This window comes from Kwoniella dendrophila, chromosome 4 (genome assembly GCF_036810415.1).
Source record: "Kwoniella dendrophila CBS 6074 chromosome 4, complete sequence".
NCBI classification, from domain to species: domain Eukaryota; kingdom Fungi; phylum Basidiomycota; class Tremellomycetes; order Tremellales; family Cryptococcaceae; genus Kwoniella; species Kwoniella dendrophila.
Genome location: NC_089479.1, coordinates 554597 through 578431, shown reverse-complemented (window position 1 = coordinate 578431; position 23835 = coordinate 554597). Strand labels below are relative to the sequence as shown.

The window sequence follows — 23835 nt, the reverse complement described above, 5'->3', positions numbered from 1 at the left end:
GGATGATCAGGTAGAATATAAGCGGAACAAGCTTTGTATTTGCATCTTGAATGGGTATCTGGAGGTACGTGTAGGATCAAAAGCAGATCTGAGCACGTTGTACCAAATGACGGGGATTTGCTAATTGTATCTAAGCAGGAAAGATCAATCCTAGAGAGCGAGGTACGGCTGTGAGAAAAAGGCGCCCTGCAGTGATCCGAGCCGTGCCCGGTGGTCAGTGGTACCAGCGGGAATTGCGAATCAAAACTGCCTCCCAGGGTCGTATTGAGCTTGATCCGTTTGCTTGTTTCGGCGAGTCGGTATCCACGAGGAAGGGCGATGGCGAGGTTGCTGAAGCTTCGCTGCCAAAAATGAGATAGATCTGGGTAAAGAGAGATTTTCCGTCTGCAATGTTTAGTGAACGAGGTGTGCTACATCAGAGCTACACAAAATTCGAGTTCTTCAAAAGATCGCATCTACAGGAGAGAGAGCTCGAGTGCAAGTCTCGCAGCTTTGAGGGTGGGATATCATTTAAGACATATCTATAGATAAATTTGGCGGGACATCCTCCGGAACCTCCTCTAGGAGCGTGCGAGCACATTTGTGTCGTACAGCTGTGGTCGTTCCATTAGGTTTGTTCGTTGAATCTGGTCAGATTATTGTGATGATTGGAGCAGACCAAAAAGGGTAAAAGAGCGTCGATCCGAAAGATCGACGCCAAAATGGGATTACTATCTCGATATTTACATCATTGGTTGAACAGATAGAGATACGGAAAGTAATGCCAACGTATTGGCGAGAATTGGAAGTACGCGTGTAGTACAGTACTCGTAGTACCTAGCTTTAGTAATAGCTGGCATGGCGCAATAAGGAAGCGCATATCACGTGACAAGATGTAAGCAACGCGGAAATCGAACATGCATGATGACAGTAGTGTCGGTGACTTACATATAACCTTATCTAACTTGTAACTGTACTTTTCCTTCTTGTTATAGATCTTCTTTGACAATCATATCAACCATGGCTGATCAAGAGCCTCGAGTACAATCTACATCTCAAGATGTCGCTGATGTGGTCCTTGCTGACCTCAGCGAGGTCTTGGTACGACTCGAAACTGAACCCATTAGTGTCCCTCTTATCCGGAAACAGATTAATCTTATGGGTCGCCTTGGTATGACTGCTGAAGTTCTTGATGGATATCAGAGGCTTTCCAGCTTGGTGATGTTAGACGAAGGTAAGTTTCCTTTCCTGCTGATATCGCTGACTTTTTAGTTACCTGGACATCGTATTTCGATCTGAAGCTAGCCTCCTCACCTCAACCCCTTTCCTTGGATGCCTTTGTAGATATTCTGGAGAAGTTTGATCAAACAGAGCAAGATTATCTTTGTGAGTATCAGGAGTATAGTCGAATAATGCTAAATAATTCTAGCGATCACCATTCTGGCGAGACACATCGAATTCATTTTCTCCTGTTTTGGCGCTGGCCAACCTGAAAGTTCGCAAAACGAGAAAGCTGTGACGGTTGAGTCCGATGTGAATGAATTCCTCACTATAGATACTACCAGAAGCATGATCAAGGCTATATACACCAGGGCGGAAGGCTTGATGAGCGATAGTGGGAAGCTGTGGCAACTGTGGTTGGATTGGGAATTGAATTTGCTGGGGAATAGTCCGGACAAGTGAGTATGCCGTCTCTTCCTCAGATGCTGACGGCGCCGCTTCCGACTAAACAGAGATACCGCAACACAAGCTATTCACCTAATGTTTTCTGACCGAATGAAAATACCTCATACAAGTAAGTTTTATAGATTGATATCCAAGGCTAACGGACCCAGATATCGATCAAACTTCGAGCACTTACTCCACCTTCCTTTCTGAACACTGTCCGGATGAATATGAAGCTAGAATGGTTGGGCTTACCGAAGCCAGTCGCTCTGGTAAACAGAAGTTGAACGAAAAGCGATACGGCAAAACTAGAAACGACTTTGAGGAACAACTAGTAAGCTCAGAATTGGAAATGTCTTCTGCTGATATACCCGTAGGCCTATGCCACCGATGTGACTACTCAAATGCAGATATACTTTGAATATGCTGCTTGGGAGTCCGACATCCGAGCTAGGACTAATAACAGGGGCAAAGGGCCTCAAGCGGATCACCTTTTAACGCAAAGTGTATATGAACGGGCTATTATTCAGTATTCGAGAGCGAACAGTACTTCACAAATCGCTCTTGATACTTCGGAGGACCTTCTTCAAGAACACAGTCGTCAGGAGAAGGGTAAGCATAGAGAGGACATCGAGATTGAAGCGATTCAACAATCAATCAAGGCGAATGAAGAAACCGTGCGAGCATACAAAGATGCCGAAGCGGCGATCTGGACCAAATATGGGGAATGGGCGGTGAGTTTTATAGGCGAGAGATTTAGCTGATGGACAGGTGGATTCATTGCCGGTTGAATCTGCAAATCGGATCTGGCAGCGAGCTGCACGGGCATGCCCTCAAAACGGTGATACTTGGGTTAATCTATTGTTGAACGAAGTAAGTGGTATATCGCAGCAGGAAGATGCTAATATTGCAGGAAAAAAATGGCTCGTCATTGCAAGACATCACAGTGACGTATGAGAAGTCGCTTTCTCTGGGGTTGTTGACTACACCTGCTGGTCGAACTAGTGATTTGGTTGCTGTGATACTCTGTAGAGCAGCTTATGAAAATCGGTTAGAACCGCCGGAGGATGTTGAGGGTAAGTGGCTCCGTCCGCAGCATAGCGCTAACGGTATTAGCTACAGTGCACCCTGTCTTGGTCACGATCCTACGAGGATTTGATTTGATTGCGAAAGGTAAGAAAACATTTGTGAGACTTCCCTACTGACATATTCTACAGCCAATAAAAGCGGAGATGCGAGTCTGAAATTGGAAAAATTTCTGCTTTCTTGGGTGCGTTCTTTTTATCGCTAAAAACGTAATATGGCTAAGATCTACCAGGTGGAGGGTCGTGCCCCTAGCTACTTGGAGCAGGCCTTGGTTGTGATCGACACACCGAACAAAAGCCGATCGTCAGCCTATCAGATGGTCCTCTTGCATGCCGACGTGTTGAGGTAAGTGCTTGCGACTTGAATCAGGCTGACAGAACAGTCGACGTGGTCAGATCGACGAGGCCCGTGATGTGTTGGTCAAGTCAATCCAACGATCTGATCTTGACTGGCCAGAAGCTGTATATGATGCTTTGATCCAATTCGAGTTGGTACACGGTAACCTGGGCTCTTTACTGGATTCAAGGAAGAAAATCGAAAAAGAGCAGGAGAAAGTAACGAGGCGCAGGGAGAAGGCTGCAGTTGAGAGTCAGACTTATCAAATGCTAGTGCAGACCACCGAAGTGGTAGCGGAAGATCAACCGATGGATGTAGACAAGAATGAGGTCAGCGTACAGCCCCCGGCGGATCGTCAAGAACAGGAGCAACCTTATAAACGGTGTGTGATGCTCTGGTTTCGCCTCTAGCCAGCTCGCTGATGGCTGAAATCGCGTAGAGATCGTGAACATACAACAATTATGATTGCTGGATTGCCCAAAAACGTTTCTCGAGATCGGGTGGAAGCCCTTTTTGCTGATGTGAGTCTCCTTGTGATATGATCGAGTTGACCTTGTTGCTAGTGCGGGATTTTACGAGAGACAACGATTTTGCCAGACGCCGACAGTGAATTCGATACCGCTTTGATCGAATTTTCTAATGTGGATGCGGTCCCACTTGCACTGCAGAAAGACCACAGGAAGGTCGATGGGAATGTCATATCCGTTTCGATGTTGTGGCGATCTACGTTGTTCGTCACTAATTTTGCGCAAGATGTGGATGATGCAGCTTTGCGTCGACTGTTTAGTCAGGTGAGTGCGAATTTGCTGGTTCAACGCTGACTCGGCAGTATGGACGTATACTGCAAACTCGTTGGCCCAGTCGAAAATATGCCAGTAACAGACGATTCTGCTACGTCACTATGGAGTCTCCTGTGAGTGTTGTTCGGGGCTTGGGAGAGTTGAGCTGATTGATCTTGCTTGATTTAGTCTGCAGCGCAGGAAGCGCTTCTCTTGCATGGCTACAAGACCGGCAACGAAAACTTTGGTATGAGTGTACTCATCTCCGACCCGTCAGCCAAAACTCAGCGAAGTGACGCTTCCAATTCGACCTTGTTTATTGGTGGACTCGATAGCAAGACTACAGAAACGGATGTCCGAGGTTTACTACAAGGGGTACGTTTTTGACAGATTGCAACAGCTGACCTTGTCCATAGCGAGGCACAATTCGACATGTCAAGCTCGGTTGGGATCCTCTGAAAAAGATATGTAAAGGATTCGCATTTGTAGATATGGCAACAGAGGTGCGTCGGGACTGGCACGGTATTTAGCTGATGAGATCAGGTAGACGCCAAAGCTTGTTTGCCGTTGGACGGTACTGCGTATCTGAAGAAGTTTTTGAAGGTTCAACTGAGCGATCCCAACTTTGCGAACAAGAAAGCGAAGGATCGGTAAGTGGAACTTTGCCTGACATCGCTGATAATTAAACCTTAGGAACTCTGATCAAGCTGCGGAACGAAAAGAAAGATTGGTCACTTTGTCTAATCTTCCTGAAAAGACACAAGAAGGATTGTTGCAGCAGGCGTTGGAGAAAGTGGTGTCCGTTAGGAGACTGGAGTTGTTTTCCAAGACTCAAGAGGCTGTAGCGGAGTTGGAAACGTCGCAAGTGAGTTGCTATCGTATATCAAAGCGTCAAGGTGTTGATGATAGTTGCAGGACGTCGGGAAGCTCTTGCTTGGAGCTGAGCCATTTGTTTTCGGTGGAAACGAGATTCGATTTACGGATCAAAGAAGTCGACCAGCGGCGCCCAAAGCAGAGGCTATCACCGCAACTTCTTTCGCTCCGAGAGCTGCTCGAAAAGCTAAAGTTATTGCTAAACCTAGACCGACAGCTGCGGCCGCTGTCAAGGACGGGTCGAGTGCTGTCGCACGCGGACAAGACGACTTTAGAGCGATGGTCGCTGCGAAGAACAAGCAGAGAGAGGATAAATTGGTCAACGCTAAAGAGGGGAAGAGGAAGGCGGATCACGAAGAAAATGATGATGCAAAGAGACCGCGATCGTGACGAGTGTAGGGGATAGTCATGCATTATATACGAATACACTACAGCACGATGAACAACTTTCTCCACCATCGTTTGAAGCGATACCAGCCGTTGCCTGACCACCCCGACCTTCTTGGTTCTGTACCTACCCACATTCTACCGGTGCCACACCTGGCTACCCCTTCTTCGTCCTCTATCTCCACTTTGGGAACGCGTATTACTTTGGGCTCTGTATCATCAATGTTGCCTACAGCTATCGCATCCCATGTCGCTTCTTCCATGGCTTTGACCCCTCGACCGGGTCTTACAAAGGGGAATCTGATATCACCCTTGGCACTGATAAATCGAGGGAAAAGGCTTTTCAGCTGTTCGGCTTCTTGATCTGAAATGTGAGAGGGAAAGATCCATAATCTGAACCGGGGTTTATTCAGTTCTACTTCTTCGGCGGCAACGTCGTTTTCGTCGTCATCCACGAGTGGGTCTGTGGCTAGATTTCCGTCATCGCTGTTGTCGCTGAGTGTGAGGAGATGTACTCGATCCTCGGATAGTTGAGGAGTGCCGTCTGGTGATTCTTGGCTACTCGTGTATTCTCTCTGCAGAGGATTAGGAATTGTGGGTGGATGTCGACGTGATGGAGGGGGAGGAGGAGCGGGACCACGACGACGTGGACGAGAATCGATGAAAGGGTCAGAGATTGCTCTTGACCGAGAGTCTGGTGGAGAGTTGGCCAGTTCTTCTTGGTCACCATAGTGTGGGCGAGGTGGACGTCTTGCTTGTGCTTCTGAATATGATCTAGGTATTGTGCGTATCCGACGGAGTTTGGGTGGGGTAGTGAGAGGTTGATCTTCGAAGCCGAGTACCCCTTTGAGGAAAGACACAGCCTCGTGCATGAATTCGGTACCACTGGGAATCAGCTTTGTTCAAGGCATAGGATGACTTACCCCGATTCGAGAAAGACAGCATCGTCAATTTCCCATACTATTCTTGTCGAACCCCCTCCTCCTCGACTAGCATCTCCACGACTTTGAGCACGTAGGGTTCCCCATAGTCCTCTGAAGAATGGCTCAACACCTCCCGTCTTACTAGTGCACCATGTGGAGATGAACTTTGACGCTTTTTCATAACGTTCGGTTTTCGCTTTCGAGCTGATCAGGTCTTGACGCGCTAATGGTGTCAAGGAAGCTGACCTGATGGTGCTGGAAATTAATGCGTGAAATGATGATATTCGCAGACGCAAGTGGTGAAGGTGGGCGAGGGATCTAAGCGATGATTGGAGTCGAGTGTATGCGGCACGATGGGATGGAGGGAGGGCCGCCAACGTCGATGAGATGTATGAAGCGGAATCTTCAGGTGGTGAGGGCGAAAAGTAGAATAGTCTGCAATGCTGGGCGAACAGTTGAAGATCCTGCTACGGTTAGTAATGTTCAATGTCTGTCGGTACTCACGGCAGGGTTCGGACTTTTGATTCCTTCGGCCCTATGACTGATGCCCTCTCGACCAGAGTACACGCTAGGGAGTGGAGTTTTCCTATGATCAGAGCCTTGCCGGATTGTCGGGGGTGGTAGGTTGGATTCGTTTGACCCTCGACGCGACCATTGACCTGTACGTGATTGTGATCTTGATCCGGGTGTGATTGGAGGAGACCGCACTCTGGCAGGAGTGTCGCTGTTGAGAGCAGCTAAGCCGCCTGGACGGGCACGGTTCTGTGAATGACCAGGAGATTCGATGTTGGTCGGTAGATTGTAGGATAAGCCGGGTTTCACGGGCGAATGTCCAGCTGATCTCACAGAAGAGCTTGAAGGGGGGTTGTGGGTGTTGACGCGAAGTGGGGGTGGACGTCTTGTCTTTGATGGAGGTGACGGTGGGTAATCTGCGTTGAGGTCGTACGTGGGACGAGGCATGGTGGGCGTCTACAGCAGCCGAAAGAGTGTGTAGACCTTACGATACCAAAGTAATAGTGAACGCAACGAAATGATAACAAAGCATTCATTCAACGCGTGTAGAACTGAACCGCCGGAAACAACCTGAAAATTGCAACAATAACAAACCATACATAGTTGAAAAGATGACGACCGACCTCCACCGCGGCCACGCGTCGAAGAGCCTGACAGGCGGTTTTGACCGCCAGGCACGTTTCGACACCCCTATGTAATATAATCAGTAGGCCGACCAAGCCTTGATGCCACCACGCGTCAAGAACTCTGCGACGCGGTGCTCGCCGCCAGACAGTCCCGCCTCCACCTCTAACTCTGCAATACGGTGCTCGCCGCCAGGCACTTCTGCCTCCACCTCTATAGGGGGGATATCGCCTAACACGTCTCGGTTTAGATACTGAAGACGGAGATGGAATGCATTTCCGAAATCGCGAGATGTTTGGATCGAATGGTGCATGATATCATGCATGATTTAGGTTATGATGCCTGAAGTACTCTCGTTCAAAGTCCCAAGTATGCTATTATAACTCAAGTCATCCCCTACATGTATACTCTGCATGAGACACTTTCTCAATTCATATCACTCACACTGGAATGAAGATACCCTTGACATATTGGATAGCAAGGCCGGCGACATACTTTGTGCAGATGCAAACAGCGTTTTGGAAGATCTATCATGTTGTAAGTAAGGCCGCAAGCTGAAGTTTGGCGAGAAATAGAAGCGTGTAAATTCCACTTCATCTCTTTCAAAGACGAGTTTCCAGTTCCCATCACCAGCATCGAAACAAAGTGTGTCACCATAATACCACCCGCATCAGATCTAATCACAGCTCCAGAAGATACAGATATGATCGTTTGTTAATCGGATCTTATCTCTACCTTTCGATTAATCGCTCACCCAGCCTGCACAGCAGCTTTGGTGTAGCGCTAGCAGTTGAAGGGTCCCATTGGAAGTATCGAATATAGAGTCTAGTTTCAAGATTCAAGGGAGTAATAGTGTAGATTGTAATAAGTGGAGCACAAAGTAGGAGTTACAGAAGTGCGGAACACAGAAATGTAGAATGTAAAGTACCAAAAGTAAAGAAAGTAAAGACTGGAATGTGCGAAGTATGGAAATGTAGAGTGGGAAAGTGATGGAGATGTGGAAGTCAATGACTGACTGTCGAACCTGGATTCATTGTCCAGTTGAAGTCGTTATGCTCTCAATCCGCCATTCAGTTGATCAACCATCCATATACTCAAGCTTCGAGCAAGGTCAACGACACTATTCAGGGGTAGCATTACAGCTCGATAGGAGTACCAATGGCAGCGGGTTCGCACAGAGATAGTGTCGAGCCTGCAATGGTGAGTTTAAATATAGTTAGAGTCAGAGTAGACGTGCATATTGGTCGTCAAGTACGTTTTTTCATCGGTTTGGTGTATATGACATTGGCTGTGCATGCGTCTCATATCTGAAAATAGCCTTAATGAGCAAAATAGCTCGCTTGGCACTCATTAAAACATCTTCGTATGTATCCATTATGAAACGGTTGATTCCAACAACAGTGCTTCTGTAAGTAATCACACAATATCCGCTCTTGGTATCTAACAGATATGTGCCAATAATGTTATCAGCTAGTTCTAAATGTCCTGTAAACTTTTCAGTGATAAAACGAACAAGGAATGAGATGTATCGAGGCTGGCTTGTTGCGTATTATTGGAAGTACTGACTGTAGTAGTTCCTCCAGCAAAACCCCGTTTACGATTTCATCAGTTTCATCACACAGCTAGTTGGTTTTTCCAAGTAAGTCCGGTATTCAAGTTGTAGAGCTGTGTTTTGAGTAACAACTCATACCCTATGAATACATGCAACAATGTATGAATTGCTTTCCAAAGGCGGTACTCGCTGACGCCAGTATCTAAACCGAGACTCTTACATACACTTTGAAGGGGTTTAGCGGTGAGCATATAGAGGCAAGCGGAAATGTATCCCATCTCCGTCTCCAGTATCTAAACCGAGACGTGTTAGGCGATATCCTACCTACAGGAGTTGAGGCAGGGTGGAGACGTGCCTAGCGGTGGGTGCCGATTAGGAGTTGTGCGGCGGTCACCGAGCGACGGTAATGTCCGCAATAAGTGAAAGCGGGAGCAGATGCAAGCGTTATTATTTGATACCGTTTGTACTATTACGTGTAGCATTTTGTACGGCGACATATTATACCGTTTGCATCATTCGCATTTTGCCGTTTGTAGTATCATTAGCCTTCTACCGTTTGCAATGGCATAGCACATAGATTCGATACATTCATGTCCACTGGTTTGATACATAAAACTGCCTACTCTTACTTTCTGTCTCTGTTGAGGAACACATACCCAGCGTTGAGGTAGGTAGCTATGCACATGACAGTTAGCGAGGAACCACAACCCCACACACTCACCATATCCGAGCCAAGCGCAGTAAGGAGCCAAGAACCATGTTGTGCTAAATGGTGTGTAGAGGTTGTGCATTTTGACTGTCATAGCAGAGACAGTTCCGAACAAGGCTAGGATATTACCAAGAGCCAACTCCTTTTGCTGGAACTTGAAGAAGAAGGGTGACCATAAAAGGTTCAATGCCAGTTGACCGTAGTAAAGTTGGAGAGCTTGATCAGCTTGAGCGCTGTTTAAAACATCAGCATTCGTCAACACAATAAAACAGAACCAAACCCACGTTCCGGAAGGAGTGACGGCACTGTCGAATGCTCTCACAGTGAGATGAGAAGCGTAACCCATAAGACCATAAAGGACGGTCCATACCTGAAGTGTCAGCTAAATCTACTACAAGCGAAACTTACAGGTCCAAAGACCTCCTTGGGAGGATTTCCAGGAGGAGGAGTCATGGTTTTGAACCAGTTACTTCGAGAAGATTGACCTGTTACAAAGCCACTGGCCATTCCGAGACCGATGGGAAGACCAACTGTGCAAGATATCAGTTCTACGCTGCGAACCTATGGATTCTACTCACCGGCCAAGAAGGGGTTTCTAGCAACATCAAAGAGGATTTCAGGCAATGGTGACATGTTAATACTGTGTTGAGTTGGATAAGAGGGAAAAGAATAAAGCGAAATAAATGTATCCAGTTTATATATGTGAGAGAAATAAACCCACCTGAACACCTGACATCACCAGTCCTGAATAAAAGACATGATGACGTAGAGGATTACTTACGTAACAATTTGGCCACGTGACACGAGTCGCCACTTGTCGTGAAATTTCGGCGTGCATTTCAACATAGAAATCTATCAATCTATCCTCGCAAATACAATTTACCTACCACGCCAAGATGTCACGAAGATCAACCGAAGGATACATAGACCAGCGCCCATCCCCCCAGGATGATCATCCGATACTCGAGGAGGCTCACCAATTTGACGACGCTTCGTCAAGCGGATCTAGTATCGAAGAAGAATCTGAAGGTGAACCTTTTGATGCCGGGGATATTTCCGAAACACCCATCGACCAGATAGAAGACCAAGAGGAGGACTGGGATGTCGACGATGAAGACTGGGAGTTAGCAAATGGAGGTAAGTCATGGCAAATCGCAACACCGCTGACAATCAGACTTTACTAAACAATACAATCGAGTACGACAACAGCATGCCGCTACAACTGGTAATGCCCCTCTACCTGCCAGAAATGCACCTGCTCTCGCATCATTATCAAAGCTCAACGTTCCTGCTCATGTCGGTGTGGCTATGAACCCCAAAGCTGCTCACGAGAAGCAGGACAAGGACAAGAGCGATCGTGCTACGCAGGATCAAGTGTTGGATTCTAGAACTCGGTTGGTATTAGCTGGTCTGGTCAATCGTAACCTCATAGGGAAGATAGAGAGATGTGTTAGTACAGGAAAAGAGGTAAGTCATTGCATTTGAAGCGGTCTTATCTAACAGTCCAGGCAAATGTATACTTTGCATCACCTGGTGTAGCTGTCAAAATATATCGAACGTCAATCTTGAATTTCCGATCAAGGTCAAACTATATCGTTGGAGAGCAGCGATTCAGAGGTGAATACACTTCCTCAAAGAACCCACGGAAGATGATCAGAGTATGGGCGGAGAAAGAATTAAGGAATCTGCGTCGTTTGGTTCAAGGAGGTATTTGTGCTCCAAAAGTACTCGACTGCAAGGAGAATGTCTTGGTAATGGAATTCCTAGGTCAAGGTGATGAGTGAGTTTTTGTCAAATTGTCTCGTGCCCGCCCTCACCACCCTCTAGCGCATCACCCCGTCTAAAAGACGTCGAGATTGAATCGGACCGAGTGGACTCTCTATATGCCGAACTTTTGATCGCTGTTCGACGGATGTATCAGCATTGTCACCTGGTGCATGCGGATTTGAGTGAATATAACATACTGTGAGTACATATTCGCACGAATGAACGCTCACTGTGATAGGCTACACGAAGGCCATCTATGGATCATCGATGTCTCTCAATCCGTGGAACACGATCACCCAAAAGCATTCGACTTCCTTCGAGCTGATCTGCAAAACGTCGAGGAGTTTTTCGGTCGTCGAGGGGCTAAATGTTTAGGACTCAGAAGGGCATGGGAATTTACTGTAACCGAAAACATCGGCTTCAGCCACGAGGAAGAGCTTAGTCCAAATGGAGATGCCAAACTCGCAGGAATCGTGACCGAGTGGCTAACTCAACCCTCAAACAAAACCGATGACGCCGTATTCTTATCTTCCTACATACCGAGAACCCTGGCGGAAGTATACGACCCCGAAAGGGACGTTGATCTGCTCAAGAAAGGCGGTGGGGATGATCTCATCTACGCTGGAATCACTGGATTGAAGTTGGCGGACCAAGCCGAGCCCAAAGACATCAAAGAGGTGCGGTTCGAGGAAACAGAAGAACAAAGTGATCTGGAATCAGGTGAAGAATCGGAAGAATCGCCCCATAAACCACGAGGTTTCCGTCACGAGGATAAAGACGCTAAAAAGGTGAGCGTCATGGATACGAGATGTGCTAACCATTTTCATAGGAACGCAAGAAAGCATTAAAAGAAGAAAATCGGGAAAAGCGAAAGAACAAGATGCCTAAAGCGGAAAAGCAGCGGTTGATTAAGAAGTCTCATAAATAGTTGTCGAGTTGCCGATGGGATTGTTCCCATTCCGGGTTGTTTACATGCAGATCTCGTAAAAAAAGTAATGTTCGTCTCAGGCACGATGTAGATAAACCCTTTTAATCATCACATCTTTGTCGCGTCGATTCGATCAAAGCTTTGTTGATCGATCGAAACAACGGGCTTGTTTGTGACATGATTCAGTGTCAAACAGTTCCGATGTTGACATCTTTGTGCATGAGCGAGACAATTTGCGTCATATCACATCTCCCATGACTTGCGTCATAACATGGAGAAGATAAGGTATATAAACAGGATGTGAATTTCTAAAGATCTTTTTTTCCCCAATCCCAAACAAACGCAACTCACAACTTTTATCTAAACGAACCAAACAAACACACAATCACAATGGCTACCGCTGACGACAAAGCTTTCGTAACTTCCCAAACCAACATCGCTGAAACAGCCCAAAACGTGTCTGCAGAGGATAGACGAACAGAGGAAAGTGAGGCTACTGGTAGAATTCCTAAAGGTGAGTCATCCCCATAATTCATCACCCTATTGATGCTAATCTCACCAACAACAGAGGAAGTCGAAGGCTTGAAAGACTCCATTGGTGGTGGTGAAGTCCTTGACGACAAAGAAGGTTACACACGATCCTCAAACAAAGACGCTTCAGCATACAAACAAGAAGACGAGGTCGATGCCGCCGTTGCCGATTTAGAGTAATTTAGAACGAATATTGTAGTATTACTATGCATTTGTATCGATAGTGTTTTGGACAAAGCAAGTTGTACCAGTTGGCTTCACATGTTAAGACTGCATCCCATGACTATCATACGAACCATGTGAGGCTTCCGTACACATATGTGATAAACCGCTGTATATTCCTGGTGCTCGCGTCTATCTACGTTACAATGTTCCATAATCTAAGTTTAGCTTTTATGAGCCCGGCATATAAGTTTGCTCTTCTTTAACGCTATGCCTGTTCACAGTTGTAATTCTGCTTCACCTCATAACCCCCTTTTCCCACTCTCAACTCCTCTTTTCATCTACCTTTACGACTAATTCAGACCCCACCTACTCTGCCTTCACTCTCCCGCCCCGGCTACCAATTCTAAAATTTCCCCTTTTACCGTCATCTCCACTTCGAGGCCTACCACCTGAATTAACGAAAGCTTGAAGTTCACCGTCCAGACGGTAACCAACTGTTTTCATCTCATCTACTACAAGACGCCATCGAGTGTCATTGGAAGTGATACATTTCCTCACCAAGGAACCATAAACAGCAATCGACGGTTTGAATCCATCTGCTTTGGCCTTTTCAAGGTAGTAAAAGGCGTCTTCATAGGTAGGTTGAGTGAGACATAGCTCTATCATGTTTTCGTACGTTGTAGCAGTGAATTGGAGAGATTGAGTGGAAATTTCGTTGAGTATCGTATCACCAAGAGGTCTATGCTTGGCAGCTATGCAACACGCCAGCACGAGGTTGTAAGTGTCGATGTTGGCGGTGAGACCGAGGTCCGCGACAGCTGTTTGAGTAGCTCGCGCACGCTGAAGATCTCCTATCCTTGCTGAAGCGTCGATGAGCGAATTCAACGCAGTGATGTCGATGGGTTGACCAGCTTTATACATGTCTTCCAAAGCGTAGAATGCTTGATCGATGACTTCAGCATTCGTCAATACAGCGACAATGGGTTGGACGGTTGCCATTGTTGGGGTAAGACCTGATTCACGGATCGCAACGAGAACATGGAAGGCGTTGGGGACCTCCCCAGCATTGCAGAAAGCCTCTAATAGCGGTGCAAGGTGTTGTTCTTGAGGTTGAGCAGGAAGAGATTCGAGCACTGTTGAGGCGAAATCGGGTCTTCCCCATCGACCAGCCGCGTTGAGCATAGACAAGATAAGACCTTCATCCGGTGTGTATGTGGATTTGACCCGTCGCCAGGCGATTTCGACACCAGAGAGCTATATATCAGCGGGGTTCACCTATGGATAGAACTCACGAAATGTGCATCCGCACTAGATATCAAAATATCGACCCATAAACTCTGCTCTAACCTTAGACCTGAAGTCGATTCTTGTTCCACTTTTTCAGCGATTTGTAACGCCAGTCTAGGACAGCCCCATTCACAAGCTAATTTTATCGCAGATTTAACAGTAGACAGATGTGGTGGCACTCCATTGGCGAACATCTCACTAAGAAGATAAACCATATGTTCGAGATTATCATCGAATGCGGCGGCTCGAGCGAGACTTTGATAGCTTGCGGGTAAAGTCGCATCGGTGTAGAGTAGAAAAGAATGAAGAAGATGGGGATATAATACGGAGAACTACCGGTAAGCGATTGTCGTGTCGAGATTGACTCACCCTCAGAAACGCTTCCATTCCTTCCGGTCCCAAATCAACATTTCCTGCTTTGGCATCCTCCCATGCAGCTTGTGCTACTTGCCATCCAAGATTATCTGACTCTTCACCTTCGATGCTCCGACTGAGGGAGAAATCGCCAGCTGCTTTGATGATAGACACATATGCTTCTGGTCTTGGTCGTCTTGAATCACCTTTGAGAGCACTCAGCCTTTTCAGCAACAGTGCCAGAGGTTCTTGTTCGGGAGCTTTTCGTCCTAGTCTAGGTAAAGGTGTTCGTTTTGGCTTGGCTGGAAGTGATCGTTGAGATCGAGCTTCGACAGCTGTAACCAAGCTTCGCCTTCCTATGGCAGCCGCACTGCAAGATTTACAGAACCTGAGCATGTCGATGAGGGTTTTTCTCTGTCGCTATTGGGTGCAAGCAATGTAAGAGTTTCTTTGTTAAACTTGCGAATAGTTTCAAGGTTTCAACTTTTTACAAGTCTAAACAGATATCCCACGCGGATACCAACCGGCATGATGTGGCATAAACAGTATGTTGTGCGCAGCTAGCCGATTCCTATTGAATTTGTGATAAGACCGTAATATCGTATTGATTGATTACGAATATTTCGTAATAACACCCCTTCGCGCTTTGCAACAACGTTCCACTTTTATCTCGTCAACAACTGCGTGTACTTTCAACTCATCTATTTGCTTCTCTTAATTCTTATCTACATACAAGCACACCCATTATTCATAGAACCAACTCACAGCATGCCGCCTACTTCAGTCACTCTTACTGCACCACCCCAATCACCCTCTCGTTCTAGATCAGTCTCTCAACCCATTCCAGAAGACGCAGCTTTGGATAATCTTGATATTCTCTCTCCTCTCAGACCTTCACGTTCAACTGTATTTAGATCCCAATCCTCCAATTCAGTTCAGAGAAACTCTGGAAGTACAAATCATGGTCACTCAACCAGTCCAAGTTTCCGTAAACCTCAAGGTCGAGCAAGAAGTAGTAGTTTAGTCACAGTCACCGAAGTAGGTGGCGATGACCCGGACAACGTGGTCGATAGGTTGGGTGTTGGGAACAATGAAAATGCAACTTGGGTCAATGCACCTGGTGAGTTATCTGCTGTATGACTATCGCTTACATTTAGGTTCCTGGGTCATGCATCCACTTCTCATTCTCCTTGCCAAAATGTTGATCGACGCAATACCTGGAATGACTCAAGATGTCAGTTGGACCATTGTCAACTTGGGTTATATGTCTGTAAGTCAAGGTCCCGTACCTCTGTGACATTCATCTGACAATTTCTAGGTGTCTTTCCTCATGTTCCACCATTCTACCGGTGTCCCTTTTGAATCCACAATGACTTCTGCTGGTGCATACGACGATCTAACACTATGGGAGCAAATCGATTCTGGTGCTCAATATACACCTGCCAAGAAGTTTTTGACCAGTGTGCCAATAGGAGTGTAAGCGTAATCAATGTATGATAGAAGCTGATGTTTTAGGTTCTTAATATCAACACACTATACGAAATACGACTATCTCCTTTTCTTGCTCAACTTTGCTGCTTTGGTTTTCGTGCTATTCCCCAAACTCCCAGTTGTGAGTCAAGCCACGTAACGATCATAGCTAACAGACACAGCTTCACCGACTTCGATTCCATTTCGCTGTTCCCGATACAGATTCCGCTCCTACACCGCTCGCTTCCCGTCCTCCGTCGCCTTTCTTGGAAAGACCATCCAAATTGTCTTCATAACCTGTAGATTAAAGATATGCCATCACTGCCATGTTCAAATTCATACCTCTTGAATCGAATTGTTTTTCCACTTAAGAGGTGATCACGAAATCGCTGGTCCCAAATCGTATACGCAAAATCGGTTCCGTCAACGGAATTCACTCTTTATTCGTCTTTCTTTCTTCGATGGGTTGTCAAGCAACTGCCTCGGCACTGTGACCTCGATGTTCAGCTCTGATCATTCGCTTTCGCGATTTACCGTTATTTCTAATGTCAAATCGCGCTGTACAGTTAGCCATCGTTTGAAGTGAATCTGCTGAGATTTGTCCACAATACTAGCTTTCCTGCGACATCAAAGATTCAGATGACACCTCCTGTGTCGGCGGACGAGTACAGTTGTTTGCAGCGTATCAGAGCGAGGCTACACTGTCAGTGCTGGACGCCATTGTGCCGTCAACAGTACATGCCCTTCCTTCCAGAATTAAATACAATGCACGACCACATGAGCTTTTCGTTGTGTGGCAATTCTGCCCGAATCCCTTGCAGTGTTGGGTCAGATCGGTACAAGTGCATAACGCATACAAATCATTGACTGAGAATAATTTGATCAATGCTTGCTGTAAATGCGCGTCGATGAAGTAAAATGGTTTACAGAAAATGATTTTCTGTACAACTTTCAGGCCAGAACCTATTTTCTTCAAGCTACAGAGTACACTGCTCTGCATCATGACTTCGAGCAACAAGTGTACTTGACGTTTGCGTCACCAGATTACCGGTATGGGAGTACCAACCAAGAAATATTGCCATACGTTCAAAGCATTGTGAGACAGATTACAGGGAACCTTCCCTCCTCGAAGAATGTGATCACTACACCATCTGATCTGCACCATCAATGACAAAGACAAGAAGGGAAGCTGGACAGTCTTCAGAAGGCGGAATGCGCCTATATACACTCTCCAAGGCGACTGATTTTTATGTGTTCTATTCACAACATAATCAGTCGATCGATCTTATGCTTATCCATCTAAACGCCTCTGACTCTTCATATTCATTCATTATAATCTGGTACTCGATCACTTCGAAACAATCGGATTATTTGGTTAGTCTGAATCATTCTACTCGGCTGATCAAGTTAACGTGCCAAGGAGAAAGATCGTCATTTGATAGTGCAGCCTGACGGTCTTTCGATAATGATATAATGCTGTAATCACCTGCTTTGTTTTGTTTTGATTTTGGATAATAATAAAGAACGGGAATACAGCCCAGGGTGAATTCTTCTTATTTGAATGCTGCTACGGTAACTACGGAATCTTCCTTCGGATGAGTTATTTTACATGTCAGAAGATGTCAGGAACGATCAAAGTGACGAAATGGTTTGTACAAAGAGTGAAACTTGTTCCGTTAATTTACTTAATTTAGCTTGATGCGCAGAACAAAAACACCTAATGCGATGATGTCATACGTCATAGATCCCTTAAAATGAAACTATGAATCTAAAAAATAAAGTTGAAAAGATGTAAACAAAAGTGGCGCGATCGTCATAGGTCCGATTCCTTATGAATTTATCGCACCAAGGTAAAAACAAGTAAAATTTGTGTTTTGGTTCAAAACCGTAAATAGAGGATTTCAACATACCTTCTTATTCCCTTCCGATTATCATTTTTACACCTCGTCAACATCGTTGGTATCTTGGTCATCATCAACGACCATCAAATTATACGTATTTGAATGACTGACCTTTGTTGATAGGTGAGTTGACTATTCTTATTCCTCGTCAAAGGATGTTTGTTGTTTCAGGGTCTCCGGTCTCCGATACCATATAATCGGTTCCCACTCTCATCGTCTTGCACAGACGCATCACACATCCTTTAAGTTGATTTCCAGACTCAACTAGAACACGTTGAATCATAAAAGATGATCATATGCTGATCCTCATTTGTTCACCCTTTTCACTGTAAAACTCATTCAACGTTCCATTCAAAACATTATTCTCACTATTTCATTTTACTGTTCTCAAAGCTCTCCTCAGATCAATAACTTATTATCCAGAACATCCTCGCTTGATCAACATACTTCGCCATGTCCGCGACTGGAAAGGACACCAGCACCAAATCTACTCCCCAATTTGTCACAGCGTTGGTAACAGCTGCTATAACAGTGGGAGCTTTGACTGCACTATGGTTATTACTTCACAAAAATGAAAAATTCAGAAAGGTTTTCCAACCTAGACGGGTTTTATCGCCTGATGGGTGAGTTTAATTCGGCAGAACACATTCAATCGCTTGTCATGATTCATACTAACCCTGTTCTTTGCCAACATTCAGTAAGAAACCAGCTGAATTGCCGTCAGGTGTATTCTCGTTCTGGAGGACTATCTTGTTCAATACGCCAGATACCGATATCATCATATCTAACGGTCCCGATGCTTATTTCTTCTTACGATTCATTAAAGTCTTTGGTCTCAAGATGTTATTACCTTTCTTCATCTTAACTTTCATTATCTGCATTCCCGCTGCTGCAGTCAAACCGAACAATGCCTTAGATGGTCTGAACATTCTATCTTTCGGTAACGTTCCAGCTCAACACCAAAATCGACACATCGCCCACTTCTTCTGTGCAATAGTTCTCATGGTCTATACCTGTTATCTCATTTGGGGAGAATATCACCATTTCGTTCAGGTCAGACAGGCTTGGTTGACTTCACCAACACATTTGGCTTTGGCTAGAACCAGAACTGTCGCTGTAACAAACGTACCCGATTCAGTCAACTCTGAAGCAGGCATTAAAGAAATCGCTTCAATTGTTGCTCGAATTGATTCCACTACTCCAGGGTCTACTGTACCATCTGCTCAGCAACCAAGATTGTCAAATGCTACCGCAGCCACTGCTGTAAACCCTACTGGCGATGCCGAAGGTGGTGTTAGACAAGTCTGGTTGACTAGAAAATGTAAAGATATCGAAAAAGTATGGCAAGAAAGGGAAAAAGAATGCGCAAGACTTGAAGGTGGCGCAGGTAAATTAGTCAAGTTAGCCAACAAAAATCATACCAAAGGCAAATCCCCCGAGGCTAAAGGTAAGCTCGATCACATGTATATTTAAGGACCCATGCTAACATGTCGCTGTATCTAGGACAATACGACGCTGAGCGATCTTCCGGTGACCTGGTTGATCGATTTGTTCTACCAAAGAAGAGACCAACTTGGAAGCAAGGTTTATTAGGTTTAATTGGTAAAAAGCAAGATCTCGAAAGTTCACCTCTCTATATTGCCGAAAGAAACGCAAACTTGTCCGAAGTTCGAAAAACAATTGATCAATTGCCTCAAGGAAACACTGTCTTTGTCAGATTTGCATCACAACATGAAGCTCACGCATTTGCTAGACTAGTTGCCGAAACTGACAAACAGAACAAACTCATGAAAGCTGGTGTTGAAGTAGTGCCGGAAGATGTCGAATGGTCAAACATCTCAATGAACCCTTACCAACGGAAAATCAGAAAATTGATCTCATGGTCTTTAACTATTGGTCTGATCATTGTATGGGCTATCCCAGTCGCTTTCGTTGGTATCGTTTCCAATATCGATTCGCTTTGTTCAAAAGTGTCATGGTTAGCCTGGATCTGTAAAGGTGGACCGTAAGTTCTGACATCAACGGCAATTCCTAGCACAATGCTGATCTGTCGGTATAACTGTAGTGTCGTCAATGGTATTATCAAGGGTGTACTTCCTCCTGTTTTGCTTGCTATCCTTTTCATGCTTTTACCTATCGTTTTACGAATGATGGTTAAATTGCAAGGTGAGGTCAGAAAATCGTAAGTCTCCCGCTCTCGATCTGAAGCCATGTGCATTGCTAACCCAATCTTTCCTAGTGATATCGAACTTGGCCTTTTCTCAAGATACTGGTTATTCCAAGTTATTCACGGTTTCTTAATCGTCACTGCCGCCTCGGGTTTGATCTCAGCTCTTGCGGATATAAAGAACACTGTCGGTCAATTGCCTACCCTTCTCGCTGAAAAATTACCCACCGCTTCCATCTTTTTCCTTACTTTGTAGGTCCATCTCCATTGCTCCGGTGGATGCTTTGCAAGCTAACGGTGTTTTCTCGTGCAGTGTCTTAACAACCACATTTTCAGCCGCTGCTAAGCAATACTCTAGAGCTGTTCCTTCGGTTATGTATTTGCTCAGAGATATCTTGGCTGGAAACACACCTAGAAAAGTCTACTTGAAAAAGGTGAGTATTTGCATCTTCAGTGAAACCTTTTGTTCGCTGATTGATACGGTTACTCTTGTCTAGCTTAAAATGGACACCTTCACTTGGGCTACTGTATTCCCACCAACATGTCTGTTGATCTGTGTGACTATCGTATACTCAGTAATCCAGCCAATCATGTGTCTATTATCTTTGGTCGCTTTCTGTTTACTCTACGCTGCCTACAAATACCTCTTACACTGGTGTGCCGATCAACCTGATTACTCCGAAACCGGAGGAATGTTCTACATCAAGGCTCTCCGAACCGTTTTTGTTTCTTTATACCTTGAAGGTATCTGTTTAGCCGGTTTATTCTTTTTATCTACCGACCAAAACAACAACCGAGCCAAGAGTGGTCTAGGATGCGGTGCTGTAATGGTGAGTGAGGTTTGCGCATATTTCTAGTCGATCGATAGCTGATCACCGCTTATCCACTTCCAGGTTGTTGTCATCATTCTTGTCGCATTATTCCAAATCTACATTGATTGGTTTAGATTCAAGAAACCATACTTATATTACGTTCACTCGACAACAACCCACAACAAATCTTTGAACATCGATCCAAAAACTGGTATTACACAAACTTCATCCACCGAAGAGGAAGATGAAAATGCAGGTGCTCAATTTGGTAACACATCAGGTTACCACTACCGAGCATTCGATCACCCTGCTCTTTGGAAGAAACAACCTGTTGTCTGGATCGCAAACGATCAATTAGGTGTAGGAAACCATTTAGCTGAAAAGATCAATAACAAAAACGTCGAAGCTTCAACTGAATTCACTTCAATGGATGAAAAACAACATATTCACGTCGAGAGATCTCCTCCAGACGAAGCATGGTACGGTGGCTTCACCTCCTAGATATTGAGTCTTTGAGTAGGCTGGAGTAGATATACACACGGAAAGAGGTTACGGGTCACACTTATATCAGCAAGGATGCGGTCTTTCATGTCTTTTTTGTAGCAACACCACACACGAATCTCGCTATACACGGATTTCTACACATATACAATTTTATAATATGAGTCATCATGACTGCGCTATGCTATGCAAAATGTTAACGATAATTTGGCATCCACCGTGAGTGGTCTGCATGCATGATCGTGAGAATCGTACAAATTGTAAAGGACCACAAAGCGGTTATACCCTATCCCTTCCGTTGACAACGTCATATTTCTTACCTCTGATACCCCAAGTACCCCAATTAGTTTTGACACCGACTCTGACATCCCATTCCGCAATTTCCCACTTCAAACTACCGAAAGGATTTACACCTGGAGTCAAAACCAATTCAAATTCATCTGTGACACCTTCGATAGGTTCGATTGGACCTGTAGGTAAGGCTACATAATCTGGGAATTCTCTGACTGGTGAACCAGGTGAAGAAGCTGAAGGTGGATTGGTACCGAATAAAGCTGAAACATCACGTTGTAAATCTAGAGGTGAGAAAGCAGTGAAGAAGAATGGACATTTGGTACTTAAAATTTGTTGTAATGGTTTTCTCCATGTTGTTTGTGCTTGAACTAAAGTTTCTGGTGGTGCATATGGTACATCTTTTGAAGTTGCGTTTGGATCAGTTTCCTCGATTTCATTAGGTGAATATGAATTGGCTGCTTCTTCTGCCGTAGCTCCAGCTTCAGATTTATTGATCTCTTCAGCTCGATCAAATGTCATTTGTCCTTTGCCACCTTTAGTAATCTTTTCTAATAACGGTTGATGTGGGAAACCGAATCCAGGTGAGAACGCGAAGAATACATCTGTGTATGGATCGAATGGACCAAATTGATCATGAATTTGTTCGTAAGGAGCTCTGATAGAAGTAAGTGATAAACGTTGATTGTAATTGAGTGTATAACTTGGTGCACCCCATCCTGCTTCTTCTGAGAAAGCGTAATCCTTCTTTTGACGTTGTTCAGCACCAACTAATGGTAAGCCAACTTCAGGCCCGACAAAGTAGATGTTGAAATTGGTTCGGGGGAATAGCCAACAGAGTTGAGCCCATAAATGAGGTGGTAAAGTAGATTCTGCTCGAGCTCCAAGTAAGAATAGACGGACTGGAGGTGAAGGTTTCTCTGGAACAGTTCCTTCAGTTGCACCAGGCGGTAGATGTAGGACAGAGTGGATAGCTAGTCAAGCGGCGTTAGTAAAATTCCATGCGAACACGGCAACGGTGAAAATCTCAACTTACCTGCCATACTTCGTCTACCTTCTCTAGTGATTCTACCATTTCCGGAGGTGAATGGACCATTCTGGTGTAAAACACCAGCGATAGTCATAGGGTATGTGAGGATTTTGGAAACATGTCGTACTGATCGATCAGAATCGATTGAAAGGAAATTTCGAGTGTAAAACATAGTATCCCAAGAAGCGAAACTGATAGCTGACTCATATGGCTGTTCCTCTATTTATACAAGTTAGACAAGTCAAAATCAAATCGCTGTACATCATTTAACTTACCAGGCATATTCTCGAATTCTGTCATTGGTCTACCACTTCGGATATCATGTTCATCTTCATTGACCTCTCTTAACCTACCACAATATTCTTTATGTTCTTCTTTACCTTCTTCCCATCTTTCTTGATTTTTATGCGTTGGCCATCCACAATCTGGACAGTCGAATGCTGGTCTTACACGTTCATGATGTTTTTCGAAAGAGGTTGGACAGAGTGAGACTGACTTTATTCGATCTGCTTTTTCTTTTAATGCTGGGAAAGGTGATTGCGATAATGGGTGGAATAGATCATCTTGAGATAATAACGGTGGCACGGGTTCTGATACTTGAGGTGTAGCTTTTTTATCGAACAATCCAAAGAATGTACGTGTTTGTATTTGGGAAGATATAGTTGGTACAACGCATCGAGCTGGGAGACGAGCTGAGCATCGTACCAATGGTGAGCGTATAGCAGAACTATTGAGTTGTCGAGGTAAGTTTCCTCGCCTTATAGAAGTTCTCATATTGCCGCTATTGATACGTCTAACCTTTGTCCAGTCTATGAAAACTGATGGAGATCGCTGAATTCAAGAGATGGATGAACTTTTTTGTGAAGAAATGACATCGTAAAATATCGGAGCGATCATTATTGTGTATTCTGCATTAAACCGCTCGCGTTACGTTATTGAATTGTTAGACAATTCCATAATCACGTGACTTGAACACTTTGCCGCCCATATATAATAAATGCATGCTATAAAGATGGGCTATAAATACCAAATATCACAGCTACACTATTTGTTTCTTGATAGCATCTTCAAGTCTGGTCAACATTGTTGCAGAGGGCGTATGCCTGCTGGTATCTACCCGTGCATGCTTCATAAAAAGTGCGTCGAGTTTAGTCAGCTGGATCCTCGGAATAGATTGTCCTTGGGCCCCCGTCATAAATCCAAAT

At 44.9% G+C, this 23835-nt stretch overlaps 10 protein-coding genes across 10 annotated transcripts; 6 read left to right on the top strand and 4 right to left on the bottom strand.

The window, feature by feature from the left end:
* Positions 1 to 999: 999 nt before the first annotated feature.
* On the top strand, positions 1000 to 5108 carry L201_003351 (uncharacterized protein; the record flags this gene model as incomplete). The annotated part of the gene is made up of 18 exons (XM_066219106.1): positions 1000 to 1213; positions 1285 to 1365; positions 1409 to 1658; positions 1713 to 1774; positions 1881 to 1978; positions 2022 to 2378; positions 2558 to 2720; positions 2767 to 2817; positions 2862 to 2914; positions 2963 to 3075; positions 3257 to 3448; positions 3506 to 3587; positions 3630 to 3707; positions 3896 to 3979; positions 4035 to 4220; positions 4389 to 4495; positions 4539 to 4710; positions 4761 to 5108. 18 exons carry the CDS (start codon positions 1000 to 1002, stop codon positions 5106 to 5108), a joined length of 2691 nt encoding a protein of 896 aa, XP_066075203.1.
* Positions 5109 to 5146: 38 nt separating this feature from the next.
* L201_003350 (uncharacterized protein) lies at positions 5147 to 6988 on the bottom strand (the record flags this gene model as incomplete). The annotated part of the gene is made up of 3 exons (XM_066219105.1): positions 5147 to 5879; positions 6029 to 6471; positions 6533 to 6988. 3 exons carry the CDS (start codon positions 6986 to 6988, stop codon positions 5147 to 5149), a joined length of 1632 nt encoding a protein of 543 aa, XP_066075202.1.
* Positions 6989 to 9342: 2354 nt separating this feature from the next.
* On the bottom strand, positions 9343 to 10059 carry L201_003349 (uncharacterized protein; the record flags this gene model as incomplete). The annotated part of the gene is made up of 5 exons (XM_066219104.1): positions 9343 to 9392; positions 9439 to 9659; positions 9711 to 9796; positions 9847 to 9956; positions 10005 to 10059. 5 exons carry the CDS (start codon positions 10057 to 10059, stop codon positions 9343 to 9345), a joined length of 522 nt encoding a protein of 173 aa, XP_066075201.1.
* Positions 10060 to 10322: 263 nt separating this feature from the next.
* On the top strand, positions 10323 to 12121 carry L201_003348 (uncharacterized protein; the record flags this gene model as incomplete). Its single annotated transcript, XM_066219103.1, has 6 exons — positions 10323 to 10563; positions 10625 to 10875; positions 10935 to 11206; positions 11254 to 11391; positions 11618 to 11981; positions 12023 to 12121. The coding sequence occupies 6 exons, from the start codon at positions 10323 to 10325 to the stop codon at positions 12119 to 12121; spliced, it is 1365 nt and encodes a 454-aa protein (XP_066075200.1).
* A 390-nt stretch (positions 12122 to 12511) lies between these two features.
* On the top strand, positions 12512 to 12832 carry L201_003347 (uncharacterized protein; the record flags this gene model as incomplete). Its single annotated transcript, XM_066219102.1, has 2 exons — positions 12512 to 12635; positions 12690 to 12832. 2 exons carry the CDS (start codon positions 12512 to 12514, stop codon positions 12830 to 12832), a joined length of 267 nt encoding a protein of 88 aa, XP_066075199.1.
* Positions 12833 to 13183: 351 nt separating this feature from the next.
* Positions 13184 to 14854, bottom strand: L201_003346 (uncharacterized protein; the record flags this gene model as incomplete). The annotated part of the gene is made up of 2 exons (XM_066219101.1): positions 13184 to 14071; positions 14474 to 14854. The coding sequence occupies 2 exons, from the start codon at positions 14852 to 14854 to the stop codon at positions 13184 to 13186; spliced, it is 1269 nt and encodes a 422-aa protein (XP_066075198.1).
* A 372-nt stretch (positions 14855 to 15226) lies between these two features.
* Positions 15227 to 15598, top strand: L201_003345 (uncharacterized protein; the record flags this gene model as incomplete). The annotated part of the gene is made up of 1 exon (XM_066219100.1): positions 15227 to 15598. One exon carries the CDS (start codon positions 15227 to 15229, stop codon positions 15596 to 15598), a length of 372 nt encoding a protein of 123 aa, XP_066075197.1.
* A 58-nt stretch (positions 15599 to 15656) lies between these two features.
* L201_003344 (uncharacterized protein) lies at positions 15657 to 16224 on the top strand (the record flags this gene model as incomplete). Its single annotated transcript, XM_066219099.1, has 3 exons — positions 15657 to 15728; positions 15777 to 15918; positions 16151 to 16224. 3 exons carry the CDS (start codon positions 15657 to 15659, stop codon positions 16222 to 16224), a joined length of 288 nt encoding a protein of 95 aa, XP_066075196.1.
* A 2058-nt stretch (positions 16225 to 18282) lies between these two features.
* L201_003343 (uncharacterized protein) lies at positions 18283 to 21309 on the top strand (the record flags this gene model as incomplete). The annotated part of the gene is made up of 8 exons (XM_066219098.1): positions 18283 to 18452; positions 18528 to 19276; positions 19333 to 19834; positions 19895 to 20011; positions 20069 to 20248; positions 20310 to 20430; positions 20494 to 20826; positions 20890 to 21309. The coding sequence occupies 8 exons, from the start codon at positions 18283 to 18285 to the stop codon at positions 21307 to 21309; spliced, it is 2592 nt and encodes an 863-aa protein (XP_066075195.1).
* A 279-nt stretch (positions 21310 to 21588) lies between these two features.
* On the bottom strand, positions 21589 to 23404 carry L201_003342 (uncharacterized protein; the record flags this gene model as incomplete). The annotated part of the gene is made up of 3 exons (XM_066219097.1): positions 21589 to 22574; positions 22637 to 22849; positions 22906 to 23404. The coding sequence occupies 3 exons, from the start codon at positions 23402 to 23404 to the stop codon at positions 21589 to 21591; spliced, it is 1698 nt and encodes a 565-aa protein (XP_066075194.1).
* Between the last annotated feature and the right edge of the window lie 431 nt (positions 23405 to 23835).